The sequence below is a fragment of the Primulina tabacum genome, unplaced genomic scaffold (assembly GCF_025594145.1).
Source record: "Primulina tabacum isolate GXHZ01 unplaced genomic scaffold, ASM2559414v2 Contig810, whole genome shotgun sequence".
In the NCBI taxonomy this organism is placed as follows: Eukaryota; Viridiplantae; Streptophyta; class Magnoliopsida; order Lamiales; family Gesneriaceae; genus Primulina; species Primulina tabacum.
In genome coordinates, this window is record NW_027459922.1 from 11,945 (window position 1) to 32,327 (window position 20,383).

General features: G+C 40.5%; 4 protein-coding genes across 4 annotated transcripts; 1 reads left to right on the forward strand and 3 right to left on the reverse strand.

Annotated features, from left to right (window-relative positions):
* Positions 1-1,549: 1,549 nt before the first annotated feature.
* LOC142535137 (uncharacterized) lies at positions 1,550-2,235 on the forward strand. Its single transcript, XM_075641681.1, has 2 exons — positions 1,550-2,044; positions 2,120-2,235. Exons 1-2 carry the CDS (start codon positions 1,550-1,552, stop codon positions 2,204-2,206), a joined length of 582 nt encoding a protein of 193 aa, XP_075497796.1. The 3' UTR covers positions 2,207-2,235.
* Positions 2,236-3,412: 1,177 nt separating this feature from the next.
* Positions 3,413-8,544, reverse strand: LOC142535139 (uncharacterized). The gene is made up of 3 exons (XM_075641684.1): positions 8,397-8,544; positions 4,140-8,314; positions 3,413-3,643 (listed from the first exon to the last, which is right to left on the reverse strand). Exons 1-3 carry the CDS (start codon positions 8,542-8,544, stop codon positions 3,413-3,415), a joined length of 4,554 nt encoding a protein of 1,517 aa, XP_075497799.1.
* A 2,601-nt stretch (positions 8,545-11,145) lies between these two features.
* LOC142535136 (uncharacterized) lies at positions 11,146-12,381 on the reverse strand. The gene is made up of 4 exons (XM_075641680.1): positions 12,214-12,381; positions 12,073-12,146; positions 11,884-11,944; positions 11,146-11,491 (listed from the first exon to the last, which is right to left on the reverse strand). The coding sequence occupies exons 1-4, from the start codon at positions 12,317-12,319 to the stop codon at positions 11,385-11,387; spliced, it is 348 nt and encodes a 115-aa protein (XP_075497795.1). The 5' UTR covers positions 12,320-12,381; the 3' UTR covers positions 11,146-11,384.
* An 893-nt stretch (positions 12,382-13,274) lies between these two features.
* On the reverse strand, positions 13,275-15,277 carry LOC142535138 (uncharacterized). The gene is made up of 3 exons (XM_075641682.1): positions 15,241-15,277; positions 13,543-15,156; positions 13,275-13,440 (listed from the first exon to the last, which is right to left on the reverse strand). The coding sequence occupies exons 1-3, from the start codon at positions 15,267-15,269 to the stop codon at positions 13,332-13,334; spliced, it is 1,752 nt and encodes a 583-aa protein (XP_075497797.1). The 5' UTR covers positions 15,270-15,277; the 3' UTR covers positions 13,275-13,331.
* Positions 15,278-20,383: the final 5,106 nt, after the last annotated feature.

Genomic DNA, 20,383 nt, shown 5'->3' on the forward strand with positions numbered 1-20,383 from the left:
TCATCTTCGCTGCTACTCAGCCCAGCAGATGCTAGTAGAGCCGATCTTACGGAGCTGCTCCAATCGGGGTGCACAGATTCGAGCAGAGCCGCTGCGCTGGCGACGGTACTGGGCTGGGCTGGGCTGGTGCAAGGGTATTGGGTTGGTGCAAGGGTATTGGGCTGGCTGGGCATGGATTGGCTGGTGCAAGGGTATTGGGCTGGGCTTTATTTATGTAATGGGTTTGAGTTGGGGTGGTTTGGGCTAGGGATTGGGTTGGGTTGGTGCAAGGGTATTGGGCTGGTTTGATTCATTTGGGATAGGGATTAGACTGGGATTATTTGTGGATTGGATTTGGGTTGGGGTGATTTGGGCTAGGGATTGGGCTGGGTTTATTTGTGGATTGGATTTGATTTGGGTTGGGGTATTGACTAATCTTTACAACATGATACGGGTGTGCACCTAATGCTACTTCTCTCGGGTTATCTGATAAATTTTTAAACTTCTTGCAGGGTGCGCGCCTCGTGGTAAGGAGTACTCTTTACTAATGGCTAGTCGTATGCACAAATCTTCCCTTTCGAGTGATTTTAGTAGGGGTGAAGCTTCAGATACTTACTCTTATCACTCTGACACTCCGTCCCTCTTGAGCGATTTGGGTTCTTTGGGTGACCTGACCCTCCTTGGTGACTTGGGTTCTTTGGGTGATGATGTTTTAATGGATGATCTCGAGTGTTCTTTCCCTCCTATCCCTCAAGTGCCATTACCTTGCCCTCGTGGTTCCTCGTTTGGTGATAATCCTGACCAAGAAGTTATTCCCGGGGACCTAGATCGGAGCCTTCTGACTTCTCAGGATGTGAAGTGCTTGAGTGGTAAACTGGAAATCTCCTCTGACTATGAGTTTAAGGCTCCTAGCTTGGGGGATTCTTATCACAACCCACCCGCAGGGTATTTTACCGTGACCCTTGCCCATTTTAATAGCGGGTTTTCCATTCCTCCTCATTCCTTACTAGTCGAGGTGACTCGTACCTTAGGTGTAAGCTTCAGTCAATTGTCCCCAAACTCCCTTACTTATTTTCTGGGATTCTGTCATCGAGCAAACGAGTTCAAATTCAGGCTACTACTTCTTTGTTCCATTCTCTTTTCTCAGTACGATGCCTTAAACCTGACTACTCCGTCTACTTCCAACCTCGTGCTGGTTTCAAGTTCATGGTCAGACTACGCTCGACTCGAGGGGATTGGCGATCCCACTTTCTTTTTGTAAAGGATAGTGGTTTGTGACGTACCTTCAACTTGGAGCTCTAGTTGTAGTGTTGTGAAAATGAGAATGATTCATCGACATTTGCAAGTTCAGTGCCAAACCCTGGGGTTTTTTTGATTATATATTTGATCCTAAGAGTTTGTTAACCCGCGGTATCTCTTTTGTTGCTTTAATTGCCTTTTTGCACATCTTTGATTTTCACTATTTTTAACTTTTACGTTTGAGTTATGAAATTTTAATGCTTCATTGCCCCCTATTTTTCTTGTAGGGTTGCGCGTGAACTTGGCCACCCTTCAGGCTCGCGAAGACACTATGGGGAGGTCTCTTTCTATCGGAGAGAAGAAAAGAGTTGATGACCGGCGCTACCCTCCCGCTCCTCGATCTTCTATCCCTTCTTCGGGGTCGCACCCCCAGTCTGGTCGTGGAGGAGGGTCTAGCTCTCAAGTTCGTCAGGGGCCTCATCCTATGTCCACTGACAACCATGCTTCTGGAACTGTTATGGATAAAAGAAAGGACCAGTGTACTAGAGGACATGACGATGGCAAGAGGAAGGGCGAAGTGGCCACCCCACCAAACTTTAAGAAATGTCGTGGAGATCCGATATCGTCTTCTCGAGGCTCTCGGAAGAACTCTCTATTCTTGGAAGGAGTTAATGCTAAGGAGAAAGTGGGGTCTTTTTGGGATATAGATGACCCTGATATGGGATGGAGAAAGGGGAGGGAGATGATATGTGATCATGACATGGCTCATTTGGTCCCTCAGCCCCCTGCTGCTCTATCCCACTGCCTAGCCTTGATAGGTTGCCAGGTGCTTTCCCCGCCCCTCAGTGACTTTTCTGTAGGGACGTTTATGTGATGTAACCAACTGTCTCTTGCTTTTCAGGCTGTGTCTCTGGCTTGTGCTTATCAGGCTCGAGAGGAGAGAGGTCGAGCTGAGGAGGCTCGATTTCGCCGAGAGCTCTCCCAATAAAGGAAGAAAATGACACGTCTTCGATCGGAGAACATGAAGTTCCAAGACGATCTTTCTTGCTTGACAAAGAAATGTGAAGAAAAGACCAGAGATGATGAGGAATTGCGTAAAGAGCTCGGTTCCCTCTATGACAAACACCATACCGAGGTGAAGACTGGCGGGATGTTCTTGGCTTCTAAGACGGGGAAGTCCTTTGTGACGGGTGTTGAGGAGAAGGCACTAGCAGCCTTTCGTGCTTCTCCGGCTTATGCTGATGAGGTTTACAGTCACGCATTTGGTCTCCGTGACGAGGTGGTGCGAGACTGTCGTCTCCAGCTCTGCTTGACAGGTTTGGTTCCTGAGGAGGTGATTATGAGGATTTCACCTCATGTGGCAGAGTTGGATGACACCGCTCAGGTTGACCCTCTGCCAGAGTTTCCTCCAGCGGGGGATGTTGACTGCGAGGTCATTGGTGCGCTGCACTTGCTCCCTGCTGACGAGGCTATCGAGGATGGATGATTTTTGCCTTCGCCACTAGACCTGTCTGAGCTTTATTCTAAGATCGTACTTTTGCATAACTATTTTGCTTAGTCGAAGTTTATTTTGATTACTATGTCATCTGGGCATTAATTTTCGTTTTTTTTTTTATCATACTTTATGCTTGCTGCTTAATTAAATATGAATTTGGGCATAACTAAGCCTCTGTGGTCTCGACGGGAAGTTATTACCCTAGCGTAGGTATCCCGGGACTCTATTTTGGTGACCTCTTATAGTGTCTGAGCACTTTCCCGCTGGGCTGGCCAAGCCTCTTATGCTTGGGTGGCTCTCTATGACATCTTGGGTCTCGCGATGACTTTCGCGCGCGTTACACACATTTTTTTCTTGGTTCTTTAATTAAGTAAAACGAAAAGATGATAATTGCAAGGAAAACTTTTAAATTTATTGATAAACGTAACTCAGGTAATAACATCCTATCACTGACTACTCTTTAAGTAAAAACAAATAGAAACACGTAGTCTATACGTAAAATTTCTTTAAGTTCGCAATGTTCCACGTTCTTGGTAGGTCTTCCCATCTGGTTGCTGAAGACGATATGCTCCTCCTTTGATTATCTCGATTACTTTGTACGGGCCTTCCCATTTTGGATCGAGTTTACCTACCTGCCGCAAGATTTCTGCCCTCCTCAAGACTAAGTCCCCTACTTGAAATGACCTATGCTTAACCTTGTTATTGTATGCTCTGGCCATTTGCGCTCTGTAACCTTTCTGCACGGAGTGATGCCTCTTCCCTAAGCTCTTCTATGAGATCCAAAGATAACCTCATCGCTCTTTCATTATCCGCTAGAGTATAATTCTGGACTCTCATGGAAGGTTCTCCTATTTCTGCGGGAGCCACTGCTTCTGCCCCCATAAACCAAGTTGAAGGGTGATTCTCCCGGTAGAGGTGCGTGACGTAGTCCTATAAGCCCAGAGGTGCACTCGGCAGTTCATCCACCCATTTGCCTTTGGCCGCTCCTAATCGGGTTTGAGGTGCTGCAAGATAGTACGATTTGTAACTTCCGTTTGTCCATGTCGCTTGGGGGTTTTCCTACGGAAGTGAAGAATTGTTTGATGGAAAACCCCTCACACCCACTTTCTTAATTTGGAACCTGAGAATTGTGCTCCGTTATCTGAGACGAAGGCTTGTGGTATTCCAAACCTACAGATTATATTCTTCCACACAAAGTTTATTACGTCTCTTTCGGCTATCTTAGCTAAAGGTTCAGCTTCTACCCACTTTGTGAAGTAATCGACGGCCACAAGAAGAACTTTCTCTGCCCAGTAGCTATGGGAAATGGTCCCACGATATCCATTCCCCATTGTGCAAAAGGCAAAGGGCTTTCTAAGGGTTGCAAGAGCGTAGCTGGCCGATGATTGATATTCGCGTGTTCTTGGCATGCACGACAGTGTCTTACCAACTTTTCTGCGTCACGCCTCATTGTGGGCCAAAAGTACCCTTGTCGCAGAGCTTTATGGGCCAATGCCCTTCCTCCTAAATGATTCCCACAAATTCCTTCGTGAATCTCTCGAAGTACGTAGTTAGCATTACTGGGAGCAAGACACTTCAAGTATGGTAAGGAGTAGCCCCTTTTGTACAACTCATTATCTACTATTGTAAATCGAGCGGCTCTTATCCGAAGCTTTCGGGCTGTAGAAGGATCTTGTGGTACGCTTCCTTGTACAAGGAAACTGATGATTTCATCTTTCCAGCTCGGTTCACCCTCTCCAGTGCACAGAATGTCAAGAGTTGGTCCCTCCGCCTCTTCCTTAGTAACGGCTAGAAAAGTGACCCTTCTACTGTCAATATTTGTCATAGAACTTGCCATCTTGGCTAACCTATCTGCTACTTCATTCTGGGCCCTGGGTATCTGCTTTATCTCATAGTTCTCTAGACGCGAGAGCAGCTCATTAACCCGGAGCACATACCTGGCCATTTTCCTCCTCCTTAGCCACATAAGTCCCTTGAAGTTGGTTAACCACAAGCTGGAGTCACTGTGCGCTATCAACCTCTTTGATCCTGCAGCTAAGGCTAGCTTTAATCCTACTATAATAGCCTCGTACTCTGCTTCGTTATTTGATGCCGAAAATTGAAGCCTTATGGAATACTGAAACTTGTCTCCATGAGGATTTTCTAACAATATTCCGGCTCCACTTCCTGATGCAGTGGGAGATCCATCAACAAACAGTGTCCAAGTGGGGCTGGAACATTCTGCCTCTATTATCTCCATTTCTACTATGAAATCTGCCAGAACCTGGGCCTTGACCGCCGGGCGCGGTTGGTACTCCAATCCGTACTCGCTCAACTCCACCGCCCATTTGACCATCCTACGAGATGCCTCAGGGCTGGAGAGTACCTTCTTCAAGGGATGGTTGGTCAACACTACTACTTGATGAGATTGGAGGTAAGGACGTAGTTTCCTTCCTGCAATGACTAGTGCCAGGGCCAATTTCTCGATATTGGTGTATCGAAGTTCTGCTCCCTGCAATGTTTTGCTCACGTAATAAACTGGCTTATGCTCGCGTCCTTCCTCTAAGGTTAGCACTGCGCTGACTGCTTCGGACGAGACTGCTAGATAAAGGAACAACGTATCTCCTTCACACGGTTTTACAAGTAAGGGTGATGTGGTTAAGTACTTTTTCAAGCTGTCGAAGGCTTGCTGACACTCGTCCGTCCATTCGAATCTACTTTCTTGTCTGAGCACTTTGAAGAATGGCAGGCCTTTATCAGCCGACCGAGAGATGAATCGATTAAGAGCGGCGATCCGTCCTGTTAACTCTTGTATTCCTTTCAACGTCTTCGGAGGAGACATGTTTAAAATTGCATTGATCTTCTCGGGATTAGCTTCTATCCCTCTAACTGAGACCATATAACCTAGGAATTTCCCTCCTCCGACCCCGAATGTGCACTTTTCGGGGTTCAACCTCATTTTATACTTTCTTAGAATGCCAAAGCATTCTCTGAGATCTTCGGTGTGGGTTGAGGCCCGTATGCTCTTGACAAGCATGTCGTCTATATATACTTCCATGTTGCGCCCGATTGTTTTTTCAAACATCTTGTTTACCAACCGTTGGTAAGTTGCCCCTGCGTTCTTTAATCCGAATGGCATCACCTCGAAGAAGTAAATCCCTCGATCAGTTACAAAGCTTGTTTTTTCCTGATCCTCGGGTGCTAGCCGAATCTGATTGTAGCCTTGATATGCATCCAAGAAGCTGAGCATGTCGCACCCGGCAGTGGAGTCGACCAATGAATCAATCCTTGGCAACGGGAAAGAATCCTTAGGGCATGCTTTATTCAGATCAATGAATTCTATGCACAAACGCCACTTGTTTCCTGGCTTCGGAACGAGCACGACATTTGACAACCACTCTGGGTACATGACAGGGCGGATGTACTTAGCTGTTAACAGCTTCTCTACTTCTTCACTGATATGTTTGCTCTTCTCGAGACCGAACGTTCTTTTTTTTTGTTTAATTGGTTTTATCTTTGGATCTGCTTTGAGTTTGTGGAGTGCATACTCCTGGGGTATTCCGGGCAGTGCTTCATCTTTCCAGGCAAACACATCTGCGTTATTTCTTAGAAAAGTTGTCAGGGCTTCTTCTAAATTAGTTGGCAGGCCCGTTCCAACCTTGACCTTGCTCTCGGAATTTCCTGGTATTATTTCTATACTTTTCAGTATTTTTGCGGCTTTAAGTCTCTCGTCTCTTCCCGATTCGCTCTCAACAACATGAACCTCGCTGTTTTCCGGATGATGCTCCAAATTCTTCTTACTTCTGGGTGATGAGTCCTTTGAGGCAGCCTGCCTCTTTTGGTGACTTGTTGTCCCCTGCAAGGTGATGGCATGACATTCTCTCGCCAATCGGCTATCACCGGTTGCCTCCCCTACTCCTTCGGGTGTGGGGAACTTAAGTTTCATGTGATACGTAGAGCCTATTGCCTGAAACAAATTTAAGCTAGGCCGTCCCAAAATAATGTTGTATGCTGACGGAGACTTAACTACGAGAAACCTCACCATCTTTGTGGTTCTTAGTGGGTAAGACCCCAAGGAAAGGGGAAGCGTAACCTTTCCTAATGCCTCAACTACCTCCCCCGCAAATCCAACTAGAGGGGTATTTACCGGGGCTAGTAGGGCATTGTCAATTCCAAGTTTTACAAAAGCGCTATAGAAAATGATGTCCGCAGAACTTCCTGAATCTACTAGTATCTTTCTCACCCAGAAATTGGAAATGGTGGCGGAGATGACTAAGGCGTCATTGTGTTCCCCACGAGGGAACTCTAGGTCACTGTCACCGAACGCCATATCTTTCTTTGACTGGACTATCTCGAGCATGGTGTGCGATATGGTATTGACCGCAGATGGAAGTTCTTGCACCGCTGCGCGAACCAAGGTTTTTCTCGCCCTGTTTGAATCCCCACATGGCGGGCCTCCAAAAATTACTGCGATGACTCCTTCAGTAGGCAGGTTCTCCTCTATCCTTTCGGATCGTTTCCCTTGGTCCTTGTTCCCTCTCAGATGGCTGGGCTTGCGCTGGAACTCTGGGCGCTTATTGTCCTGCTGATTTCGTGACTTATCCACGAAACTACCCAAGTATCCTCGCTTGATGAGTTTCTCTATTTCTGCTCGCAGGACAAAACAGTCTTCTGTGGTATGGCCTTTGTCCTTGTGAAAACGACAATACTTGTCAGATTGCTGTCTTTTCGAGTTCTCTTTCATAGGGCGTGGGGGCTGCAAAAGACCTTGCTTCTCGGCTACTACTAATATGTCCGTCAAGCGTGAGTTCAGCGGGATGTGTTGGAGATGAGGGCTCTGAGTTACCCGCCTTTCTTCTTTCTTGTCTCCAAATTTCTCATCCTCTCTCTTTCTTTTCCCAAGATAACGAGGTTCTACTGCTTCTTCGATGCGAATATACTTTTCTGCTCTTTCAAGTAATTCTTCTAAAGTGTTAGGGGGTTTTCCCGCTATTGACTCTTTGAATCTCCGGTGACGAAGGTTTTGTTGCATGATTCCTGCCAGTAAATCGTGATTGACGTGCGGGACCTCATGAACGACCTGAGTGAATCGCTGTACGAACTCTCTCAGGCTCTCTCCCTCTCTTTGGACTATGGTGAACAAATAAGATGCTGTCTTGGGATATTTCCTATTAATGGAGAATTGTTGAAGAAAACGTCTGGTGAGTTCATCCAGGCTGCCTACTGTCCCCGGGGGTAGCTTGTTGAACCAAGTAAGGGCTTGTCCTGATAGGGTAGTTCGAAAGATTTTACAGTAAGAAGCATCGCTGATGTCATAAAGGTCTGCCTTAGCATAAAATTTGTCGAGGTGATCTTGTGGATCCCCTTCTCCTTTATACTCAGGTAGGTTTGCTATCTTTAATCCAACCGGCAGCATTTCTGCTAGTACAGCTGCGGTGAAAGGGCTACGTCGTGCAGGTGAAATTGCAATTGCAACCTCTTCTTCTCTCTTGGCGTGGAGTTTCTGATAAGAAGGAGGTGCCTGGCTATGAGCCTCGTCATCTTGGAGTGCAATCCCTTTCTTTAGGTTTGTCGGCGGCACGTCGTTGGTCCCGACTACCTCTCTCTCTGGTAAGATTCTCTCTGAACGATGCGAATGGGCTCCTTCACCGTGCGCTCCTCTGTTCTCGTTGTACTGCTGCCGAGTTGCGAGGTATCGCGCCACGGCCGGCTGCAGCCCTAGACGCTGCTTCCTCCATCATCACCTTCAGAACCTCGGACGTGATCAGGAACTCCTCCTGCTGCGGGCGAGCTGGAGGAGGGCGCCCATGCTCCTCTGGAGCGTCATGAGTCGTACGCGACCGTGTTTGCATTCTCAGTGATCAGGTGGCAGGTTTTCCCACAGACGGCGCCAAACTGATGCTACACGAAATTCAGGTGATAAATGTGCCCGGGTGAACACGTTAGTATGAGAGAATATCCGCTACTTTCGCGTCCACACCAATAAATCTCGGGGTCGCCACCTATGTCACGAATTGAGGTTAGAGGTATCGAGGGATACCCAACAAAAAAAATCCTCCACTCTCAAATTAGCAAACACCCCAAAATATGTACTCTCAAAAGCTAGATACTTATGGAGCATATAATGAAATAATGTGAATCCCCCCTTAAAATGGTGGGATGGATCCTATTTATAGGCTTTCTAGTTGAACCATGAGCTTAGATTATCTTGGGCTCTCTATTTGGCCTAATCCTTAATTTATGGCCCAATCCAATCTCTACACAATTAATTATGCCTAACTTACAAAAATAAACCATTTTTTAGACTAATACCCATCACTTTGCATTCTCTCACAAGTTCTACCTAGGGAAGTCCGTAATAGAGGGCTTGTTGATAAGAAGAATATTGATCCGGATGTCTACGGGAGATATAATTTTATTGAATTCTTCAAAACCAAAGGACTACTGTCTATTGTTTCTGCAGTTGCTCCATACTGCCGCAAGCCCGTCTAAGAGTTCTTAGTCAACCTCACATCTAGCATGATTGATGAGAGATCTGCCAAGTTTGACAGAGTTTTTGTCCAAGATCGTGCCTTTCAGTTCAACCCCGACATCATCAATTCTTTATACAACACCCCCGTCGAGGATGAGGAAGGGGTTCAACTTGACATTAATGAGGATACTGTTGTACTCGCTGTACAGTTGATGACCCAATTCCCTGGTCATAAAAGTCTTATCTCTGCTGCCAACCTATCTTCATTCTACTATGTGCTTCACAAAACAGTCATGCGCAATTGGACACCATCAACCAATTCGACTATGGTCACCATGCCACAAGCATTTGTGATGTTTTCCATTGGCACTAGCAGTACTTTTAACTTTGGGAAGATCATTTTTAAGATTGTGCTACATTTTACTGATGGATGACTAAATTTAACCAAGCTACCTTTATCTTCTCTTATATATGGGATCCTGGAATCACAAGGATTCATCCGAGACATCGATGAGCATCTGTCCATGGTGACTGAAGATTTGAAGATTTCCCCCACCCTCTTCAATGGCAATCGGAAGCTGGATCTTCTTTGGTTTTGGAAACATATACTCAACCTCTGACTATATCCAGCTTTCCCCTACCGTTCTACAAGCCCAGATTGACTTTGCACTTAAGAAAATCGTTCAAGCCAAAGAATTGATCGTTCAGTATGAAGCCCAAGTGGTTCATTACAGGCTTTTATTGGACATGAGTGTCCATTCTGGACAAAAAAAGGAGATAGCAGTGCATCACGAACTTCAGAGGATGGACCCTCTGGCACTCATGGAGGTACTGAAGTAGAGGAGGATGAAGATACTGAAGAGAGAAGAAACTGATCATTAATCATTTATTACTTCTTATCTTTGTAGTTGTGCTTAGTTTTATTGATTATTGTGTGCTTAAGGTGTTAGTCGTTTCTTAATGCTCTTGTTAAATCTAAACTGATGAGTGTTTTTGCACTCGTCTTGTCAACACTACTAACAAGACCCGAGCTAATATAATCAAATTCAGGGGGAGCTTATTGGAGTTACATCACTTTGAATAGACTTGTTTGTACTTATTTTGTCCATAAAAGCAAAAAGGAGGAGATTGAAAAGAAATGTGTTTTTCTTCGCAACACACAATTTATCTCCTATATTTTTTTCGTTTTTGATAAGATTTTGCATAAGATTTTTTCTTTATAGAATATCGAGTTTTATAAACTTTAGATTCTATCCATGATATTTAAAAAAATTGTTTCCTAATGAAAAACTATTTTCTTTATCTTGTAGGAAACTATTTAAAGAATTCTATCAAGATCAACACAAGTTTATATATATTGAAAAATAAATTATGCATAAGAGATGCGAGGTTCGAAGGTGCCAGAGAAGCGAGACAAACAATACACGAAACAATTTTATGAAGAACTCGCAAAAAAGAAGTATTATTTTTTCACTATGTCGTCGTCACTGCATTGCCATGAAGTGTTGGGGACACTTGAAAACAACACACATACAAATGTTGATCGAAGAATTTTTTCTTGCTCCGAATTTCGGCCACACAAATTTGCATTCTTGTGTTTTGTTTATTTTTGTTATTGAGATTTTATGTTATAATTTACTTACTTAACTTGTTAAAGAAGATAGTTTTTCATTTTTTTCATCAGTATTGTTTTGGTAAATTTGATTTTTTTCTAGTGATTATTTTGTCCAAATGCATCGTACAAGTGTGTTCACTTGTGCATAATTATCACTGTTTTATTTTAATTATTTATGTGTTATATTATTTCGTTGCATGTTTTCATACGGTGTGTTACAACATTCGAGACAACACTTATCTGATACACACAATTATTACTGTTCATGTTAAACATGATACTTATATATAGTTGCTCAACATATATTAAAAATAATATAAAAAACCTTCGAGCTACAATTGAATCCGATGAATTCGAGCATTGACAAAACTCACGAGTTTGCTCGATTCATTTGCCCTCCAAATACTTTGGGTACATTAGAAAGCAAAAACACAATGAAGACGACAAAATCGAAAATTACCTACTGAACATACAAAATATTCCTTCAATACACATCTAGAAACACTAGTTTTTCCTCCTGTCTTTCAGTTTTTAACAAACAAAATTTTGGGTTTTGCTTAAAAAGCTAATGTTTTATAGAGCAATGGGAGCAAGTTGCAAGCTAGCTAGTTGTGTATAGGGAGTCTGCTTCTAACCCAGTTATAGTCCATTGTGCTCAAGTTTTCTGATCTAGGCACTTTCACTCTTTCTTCTCTTTTACCAAATATCGTACCTGGACATGTCAAGCAATATATATACATATAAATATCTATATATTTATAGATATATGCATTCTAGTATGAATTCAAAAAAATTTAAAAATATATGAATTTACTTATTATCCCAAGAAATAATAACAGGCCTCAAATTTCACAAGACCAGAATGTGATCAAGTTGATTTTGTGAATGAAAATGAAGGCATGAAGTGCACCAAGTATTAGGCAAGTTGCCTTCTTGAATAAAATTTTTCAGAAATTTAATATATGATTTTTTTATTTTTTTTGGAAAATTCAAAATTTGATCTCTCAAGCATACTAAGATAATTTTCATTCAAGTTCTTGGGTTCATTTTGAAAATAGTACGTTAAGAAATGGGATAATGGTAGTCAAGAATATTGAAACATGCCTGATGGAGCTTCCTTCAGCTTGTTGTGTGGCATAAAAGCTTGATTAGCAAACCCTTTCACCTGTTCAGAATCAAGAAAACCAGCACCAAATAGTTACTCACTACTTGGGTTCTTAGGTTGTAGTCACATAAAGCTCCTCCGTACGTGTCGAAAAACAGAGAGAAAATCTAAGGAAAAAATTGTCATACTCCCATAATCTGCTCTTCATTTAATTTGAGCTTCCTTGGAAACAAAGGCATAGCAGCAAACTTGAAATGATGAGCTGCATAAGTAGCAAAGACTGAGTGAATAACATAGATACGCAACACTATAAGATGTATTCACTATACCTTGTCCTAGAGCTAGTCGCTTGTGTACTTCATCTGAAGCGCAAGGTACAACCATAACTGCTAGGAGAGCCACACAAAACGCAGCAAAGAAGGTTGGCAGTTCCATAGGAATGAATTGTTTTCTTTGCGGTTTTCGCAGTTTAGCAAAAGGAAGAAATCCCACTATTTACTTGCGCAAGAAAACATACACAAAACAAAAAAACAATTCACTTGAGCAAGAAAACATACACAAAACACAAAATGGAGAATTTCAAAATAAGTACACTTTGAAAATAATAGTTTTATACTTCCCTTTTTGGGAACCTTCACACAACTTGTATGGATCGTTGGTTACCTAACCGTGGTTGGACCACAGCTCTGGTTTTGGTTTTTTGACAAATACAACTCTTTCATATGTCAAGTGTGCATCTCGAAATGCTTAGTTGGTTTTAGTACTGACAAAAGTTGAATTAATTTTACCTTAAACTCTTTACTAAAGGGTACTCTCAGGTGCTGCAAGAAATACTAAGGTTTTGATCATAATATTATCGTAGTCCAATGACGTCGTATCGACTTCACTTAAAGAGTTTAGTATCAGTTTCGGGTCCACGAATTCAAGGGAATTTTTAGCCTGTTTTTTTGGAGAGGACATAATTCTTGCTTGAAGAAAAAAATGAGCCTGAAAATTGGAGATAATTTAATCAAGAAATGAAATATCATATATAAAATACAATAAATTTTTTGCAATTTGCAATGTCTTCAAGAAGGTTGCCATTGCTTTACATTTTTTTTAAAGGACTTCACAAAATCTATCAACACATCTATCTCGTTCCACTCGGTGTTCCATTTAAACGATTTCGAACTTAGATGTAATGTTTAATAGATCTGCACAATACATTCTCGAACTGATGCAGAGCATTATACATTCAGTGAGCTTCTAAGAAAAGGAACTTGAAATAATACTAAATTGCAGAAACAATGTAGGATGATATAAGAGTATAAGTATGTAGTAATTGATAGCAAAACTGTAGGTATGCTTGGCACTTGCAATGGCACTAGTTCGGTAAAAAAAAAAACGCTGCAATATATTGCAGTACTCGATTCCTAAATCACAATATAAATTAAACCGAAAGACTTGGTTAGAATCTGCAGCAAAGAAGGCCTGATCTCCAATATTTGTGTTTCTGATAATGTCTCAAATCTGTGTTTTCCATCCTCACTGGACTCCGATTCCCTTCAGATTGTAATCTACAAATGAAATGGAAAAGTTTCAGGTTAGTTAAGTTAGAAATCAATGAACAGTCCAACGAGAGGGTAAGAAAACATAGTGGAAAGGGACTAAAGATTTACACAGGGAAAGCAAAAGATCTGGTGCTGGTTGCACTTCCATCAGATCGAAGAGATAAACTCCCAGAATACGCTATCGGCCCTGAGAACATAATAAAACTGGCTGCGGAATGGCTCGAATCTGCTTCATCATACTGTATTTGGCTAACAACTGATACATTATCAGAGTTCCCACGCTCGTGCTTTGAAAAGTGTAGCTCGATTTCTTGCCCATTGTTATTTGGTGGACTTGGAATCTTGCTGCTGAATATCTGAACATGGTCATCGGTAGAAAGATCAAAAGATCTTGTATCTTGTTTGTCAGTGGATGTTTCCTGACATTTTTCATAACTCGTATCCTCGTTGATAATGTAATGCACGGGGCTAGTGGAAGAAGATTTACTGTAATATGCATCTAGCGATCGGTCAGGGATGTTTCCGGTACTGTATTTACTAGTTCCCCACGGATTTTCATGCTCATGCAAATCCTGCGACTCGATCATGTCGCCAGGTATCAGCGGTAGGGGAGAATTGAAATTAAACGTGATGCTTCTGCGTTCCACCCTACTCCTGTATAACATGCTTCTAGATTGGATTTCTTCCTTCTGTTCTGCTGATGAAACAGCAAAACTTTCAGACAACGATTCTCCGAACGAAACCTGCTTATCATTACGAGGTTGAACAATGGTGTTCTCCTCAATGTCCAGGGAGTTGAGGAAAGATCTGAGGAAACTCCGAGTACCAAATTCTTGAATTGGAAGGGAGCTGACGATGAAAGTTTCCTCCCCTAAAGCACCGTTCACATTCTTATCTGTCTGTATCGAGTCGTCTGCATCATGATCCTTATCAGTATCCTTTTCCAAAGAACTGTCTGCATGTGATTTAGGCTTGCCTTCTTCAAGTAATACGTCTTTTGTTTCTTCTTTGCTCCCAGATTCATCTGCAGTGACCCTTTTCGTGTTTTCCAGAAAGCAATCGGTTGATCCATCCGAAATAACGGGTTCCTCACCCACACGCACCTCTAGATCCTCACAGTGCCCACAGTTACCATTTTCAATCAAAATATTGTCCTCCTCAGGCATGATTTCATCAGCACAAGCGTCCTTCACAATGTGATAATTAGTCTCTTTATAGCAAACTTCTAACTCAGGCAAATCAAAGTCCAGCTTTATTTTATCAGGATCTGAATCCGGATATGGATCCAGGAAACTTGAAGCTGAGATTAATATATGCCCAGAATCTTGGACGTCATCCTCGTTTCGGTGTTCCGATTTTTCAACCATCAGCGAGCATTCGAACTCCCTACTTCTCCAGGACTTGTCTTCCTCTTTTGTTTCGGAGGATAGGGAATCCGAATCTCCATTTTCACCGCTTAGATGATACAACAGCCCATGCCGATCCTCCTTTCTTGGAAAATCTTTAGTTCCACCTTCATGATCTTTTGAAAAGCCATTCATAGATTTAGCACTCCAGTGCTCATTCCCGCAATTTTCCACAAACTCTCGTTTCTGGTACATCTCTCTGTTTCCAAAGGAAACAGATTCAGCCTTGCTCCCAAAACTTTCAGAATCATAAAACCTCGAATTTCGGCTTCCCTTCACACTCGAGCTTCGTTCATCCGGATCAAACGCCCTGTCACTACACTCAAACAGATAAGAATCTTGCTTGGAGTCAAAATCTTAACAACTTCTCATGGCAATCAAAAGCAGATGAAAGCAATACCAGGTTTCATATTTCACATCATTCGGCATAGTTTGGAGAATTCTCAAAGCTGTGAAGCAAACATCTTAAGAAAGTTCTCAAATATACTTCTTCTACACCTGTTTGATCAATGGCCGCAGAAAGACTCCACCTTCACCAAACTCACAGAGTTGCAAGAACCCTTTTCACTGCAATATACCAGAATGGCCATCGATCAAAGAAGCCCAAAATGGGCCAACAAGAAATGGTAAAATTCAAGAATACCAGCTTAATCTGATTTAAAAAAAAAAGCAAATAAATCAGAAAAAAATGCGTACAAGCATGACAATCGATCGAGCCAAAATCTAAATGATACTAATAAATATTCATCTAATATATGCTCAGTTTTTGTGAGAAAGATACCTTTTTTGTCGGTAAAAGAGGAGAATATTATGGTTGAGAAAGCTCAGCCAACTAACGAAGATACAACGTCATCTCGCCGTATTGACCTGCAGATACATGCACGTTTCGCCCTGAAAGATTTGTGGAGATGGTGAGAGAACAGCTAATGGGAGGAAGTAGGATTCAAAGAACTCTTTGCGAGCCATCCCACCACTTTAAACTAGTCAACTCTCTTTTATATTCTTTCCTAGAATTTCACCCGTAAAAAATATTTATTTATGGAATTTCAGATAACTATTAATATCAATATTACTAATTAGAAAAATTTAAAAATATATATATTTTAAAGAATTATATATTATTTTTTATATCAAAATTTATAAGAATATATAAATATTTTTCAAAAATTCAAAAATAATTCATTAATTAGATGAATAAAAAATTTAAAATTATTTTGGAAATATGTTAAAAAATATTGAGACTAAAGTTCTAATATAATAATGATAATAATAATAATAATATCAATTTACACACACGATGATGCTCTTTTAAAAATTTGAAAATGTAATATAATATAAAATCTTATATTAAAAAACAATCAAACTTTTTGTTATACACTGTGAGGATCGTAGATTGATTTAGAGAAGGTGAATGAATAATCTCAACAAATTATGAAAACATGTTGGTTGGATTAGCAATATTAGAATGAAATTCTTGTTAGTTGAGTATCAGTAAGCTATCAATTTATTAATGCTCGGAAATAGACTGACTAAAAAGGTTTGAACACAAAATGGTTGAAGGTAAAAATCAATTGGGCTATCATATGAAAGTCAAAATACGCCGACTGAAATGTAAATCCCATAAGTTTGTTTCTGGATGTTCAGAGAATTCAACACTCATACGTCACCCTTCTTCTTTGCGGAAGGATTACACTAGAAGACTTCGATAATTATAATACTTTGAAACCACATACTTCATAATGATTTATCACTCCCTAACTGAAACTCTTATTGTGTACTCACTCTTTAACCTAATGAGCAGCAAAACTTTTTAATCTTAATTACAAGTATTTCACAAAGAAATCAAAGCAGAAATTGATATTTAAATGATCATATTACAAACTATCAGCGTGTGCTTTCTTCGATCAGTTGGGCTTTCAAAAAATATTTTGGACTCGGGAAGCTTTGATTGCGAGGAAAGGATTTCTCGGAGCATTTCTAAAGCTCGCCTTACTGGTATTTTTATAGGTTAAACTTGTAATGGCCGTCTTTTTGAATCTCATATCTGTTTCCAAATTGAGATGTCTTTGTTGTCATAACATCGTCCTTTCTGACAGATTGTACACTTCGGGTAGTGCGCATTGATTCGGACATTCAAAGATGGTTAGTACAGAAAAATTTATCTTATAATTCACTAGCATATGCTCTTTCAGAAATGTTAGCAGATGATCATAGAATGTTTGTTTTTTAGACTAACTGGTCCATTGACGATGATTATTCTAATCAATTATTGTTTGATCAATTTGGCTATCAGTGACTTTTTTGCCTTCGAATAATAAACTACCAGTTTGGCTAGGCACAGTGGGGATCTGACTAGCACGGAAAATATTTGCTTATGAATATTCATTTTTCTTCTTAAATTCAGTTTTGCTATGCTTATCAACAGCTTTTTTAAATCAACCAAAACATAAATATTCTAACAATTTCCTTCTTTTGGTGTTTGACATAATTAAGCACTTAATTCGAAATATTGAATTCATTGATAGAAGAGAATTTAAACTTCTTCAACAAACAAATATAAATTGTTTTCTGGGCCTTATCTTCTGTGATAATCAGTATGAGATCTAGAATAATTGTTACTAGAGTCAGTTGGCTTCTTGGAATGATCAATTGGCTTAGCTTGTTCTCTCTTGTGAGCCAAACTAGAGAATTCAGTAGTTGTCCTTTCTTTCCTCTTTTTTTCAACACCAGAAAGTGCTTTCAAGTAGGCAAGAACAGTAGATAATTGATTGTTTACTCCATCAATCTTTTCATTGAAATTAGTTTGGACTTCATCAATCTTGGTGCAAATCTGAAAGTTGTTTTTCTGAATTTATCTATCAAGATGGGTAAGAGCAGCTGCCTGATTCTTCTTAATCTAATCCAAGCGACTGAAGATATAAGTCATGCTTCTGGACAAGTTAGATACTTCCTTGAGCATTTTATCCTTAAAAAAGTTTAGAGCTTCCTCAGTATTCAAGTTGCTTCTTTCATATTGCTAACGGTTGAGGAGATGTGTGTTTAATTGGAGTGAATTTTTTCCAAGGTATTTCCATCTCAAAGATCTAAATCTGGCCAGGAAGGCTCGATCCTAAGAAGTTCTTTGGAAATGGCAAGATTCATATCAGAAACCTGACTGTTTGAAGGACCAGCCTGCTCTATCATCAATATCTCGCAGTCAATCTGACTGAAAAATTCTCGATTTGGACTTCAGACCTGACTGATTGCCTCAATTAATTATGCAAAAATATTAGTTTCTCTCTATGGGATTACTGATATATCCTCAACAGCTTCTGGTATGGCCTCCACAAACTTAGACAACACTACAAGATTAACTTGATCAGCATTTGATATCTCAACCACTTCTTCTTCAATAGATTGGACAAAAACTGCTTCATCAGACTCTTGTCTCAACATCAGCTCCTTTCATAAAGTACATCCTTAGATAGGATGGTTTCTGCTTCTGGAATTTGAATAATATCAAGCTGATCAATCATAGATGATTTCTCAAGTTGTTGTCGTGCAATGGATTACACAACTTCTTCAGTGTTTGCAAGCGAATCTCTTCAACTGATGGAGAATACACTTCTACTGGAAGTGAGATATATTGAGAAATTATATTTTTTGCAGGTTGACTGAGAAAAGGCTCAGTACTTGCTTTCAGTGAGGCTTTTTGAACAATATCTTGAACGGTTGGTTCAGTTGAGTTCTCAGAGGCTGACTTAGAAGATGATCCAACTTCCTTCTTGTTTTTTCATGAGAATCAGTGGGCTCAAATAGTCGATTGTCATTCTCCCAAAAATTTACTTTCAATTGCAATGACACGTGATCCGTATCTAGTTGATTTATCACTTCGATATCATCAAAATCTGTTGGACAAGATGGATCATAGTTTGTTCTTTGTTCTACACAAACTGCAGACAAATTTTGAATGCGCAGAAGATCAAGCAAGTATTCTCTGTGTTGAAGTGCTTCAGCAATGATCACTGTTTTTACTTGGTTTAGCATAGTTTTATCTAGTGCTGTTAACATATCCAACACAGCCTTTTTCTTTAGGTTCTTCGCAAAAAGTACTTGTCCTAAACACAACCCATTCATCAAAGAATTCAACCTTCTCTTCTGCAAATTCATTCACTTCATCCATAGAAGGTCAATTTGTGTCTGAACTACTGACACTGGTTGATTTCCATAACTTATGTTATTTTCTCTAAGCCTTTCCTGAAACTGATTTGGTTGAGATTTTAGAATCTAGTCATGACTTTGTGAACTATATGGGATCTCTATGATGTCTCCTTTTGGTGGACAAGAATAACAAAGGGTTGTTGGCACACTGATTTTCCTTGATTGGGATACAACAACTATCAGTTTGATGTTTTTGACAGACTCTTCAGTGGCCTTGTCATCAGTTACCTTGATTTCTGGATTGTAGGATCAGTTTCCTATTGGGCTTTGTAATGGCAGCATTACTGACCTTCTTTTTGAAGGTCTTCTTGGTAGCAGCCAACTCTTTCATATTTCCTTTTTAACAACCATCATACCAACAGTAGAAATGTTCAAAGCATGTCCCTTAGGCCTGAGAGAAAGAATGTTTGAGGAAGTGAGAGTTTGAATTTGTGCAGGGTTTCTAAAATACTAAGTAATTCTCCTGCATCTTCAAATAATTTGCTGAGTTGGATAGAAAATCCAACAGATTGTTTCTCGGACTAAATCATAGCTTCGAGATTCTGGAATAAAATGACGGACCAATTGGCCTTGATTTCAGTAGCAATTGTTGTCATCACCAGAAAATTTTCATTAGTGAAAGAATCAAAGGATCCTACCTTGGAAAAAATTGGTTTGGCCATCACATCCCCCAACAATTGATATTCATGTTTCATTTATTTATTCTTTCAGAAGTCTTGATAGAGTCACTGGTAACAGAAAACTTAGACTTCATATCGTCAATGGCCTGCTGAGGAACTTCGAAAAATCCTCTAAACTTTTCAGAAGGCGATTGGAACAGAGTGGAGAAGAAGACTTGGTTAAGCAACAGATTATCCTCTCCCAGAAGCATCAAAATCTGACAGGATCGATTAGGGGGTAAATCATTGAGCTACAATAGCTCGGTTCTTGAAATATTGAACATCGATGAATTAAATCGAGTTTGGTTTAAAAATCAAGCGGAAAGTACTCGAAATATTCCTTATTAGAAACCGATTAAATATTTTGTAAAGCATTTAAAATATATGCAAGTTGAATGAATAAAAAAATAGACACGAATTTGTTTATGGATGTTCGGAGAGTTCAAATGCTCCTACGTCACCACTTCTTCCCTTTGGGAAGGATTCACTAGAAAACTTTGATTTATACAAATCTTTGTACAAATCCACTCCGGAAGGGCAGCACCCAACTAGAACTCCTAGCACTCAAGATTGTAGGCAGCACCTCACAATCAGCATATTGTTTAATGTCTCATATGCAAAGACTACAAACACAATGTTTTACGTATTTGTGTAAAGACTCACTCAACTAATATTTGAAATTCA

Coding starts and splice junctions, on each gene's coding strand:
- LOC142535138 (XM_075641682.1), bottom strand. CDS start 15,269: ATGCCGAATGATGTGAAATATGAAACCTG. Junction 15,157..15,240: donor GATGTGAAATATGAAACCTG/GTATTGCTTTCA, acceptor GTTTGAGTGTAG/TGACAGGGCGTTTGATCCGG. Junction 13,441..13,542: donor AGATCTTTTGCTTTCCCTGT/GTAAATCTTTAG, acceptor TTTCATTTGTAG/ATTACAATCTGAAGGGAATC.
- LOC142535137 (XM_075641681.1), top strand. CDS start 1,550: ATGGGGAGGTCTCTTTCTATCGGAGAGAAGAAAAGAGTTGATGACCGG. Junction 2,045..2,119: donor TAGCCTTGATAGGTTGCCAG/GTGCTTTCCCCG, acceptor CTTGCTTTTCAG/GCTGTGTCTCTGGCTTGTGC.
- LOC142535136 (XM_075641680.1), bottom strand. CDS start 12,319: ATGGAACTGCCAACCTTCTTTGCTGCGTTTTGTGTGGCTCTCCTAGCA. Junction 11,945..12,072: donor ATGAAGAGCAGATTATGGGA/GTATGACAATTT, acceptor GATTCTGAACAG/GTGAAAGGGTTTGCTAATCA. Junction 11,492..11,883: donor GCTGAAGGAAGCTCCATCAG/GCATGTTTCAAT, acceptor TGACATGTCCAG/GTACGATATTTGGTAAAAGA.
- LOC142535139 (XM_075641684.1), bottom strand. CDS start 8,544: ATGCAAACACGGTCGCGTACGACTCATGACGCTCCAGAGGAGCATGGG. Junction 8,315..8,396: donor GTCTAGGGCTGCAGCCGGCC/GTGGCGCGATAC, acceptor CGCATCGTTCAG/AGAGAATCTTACCAGAGAGA. Junction 3,644..4,139: donor GGCGTGACGCAGAAAAGTTG/GTAAGACACTGT, acceptor CTGGGCTTATAG/GACTACGTCACGCACCTCTA.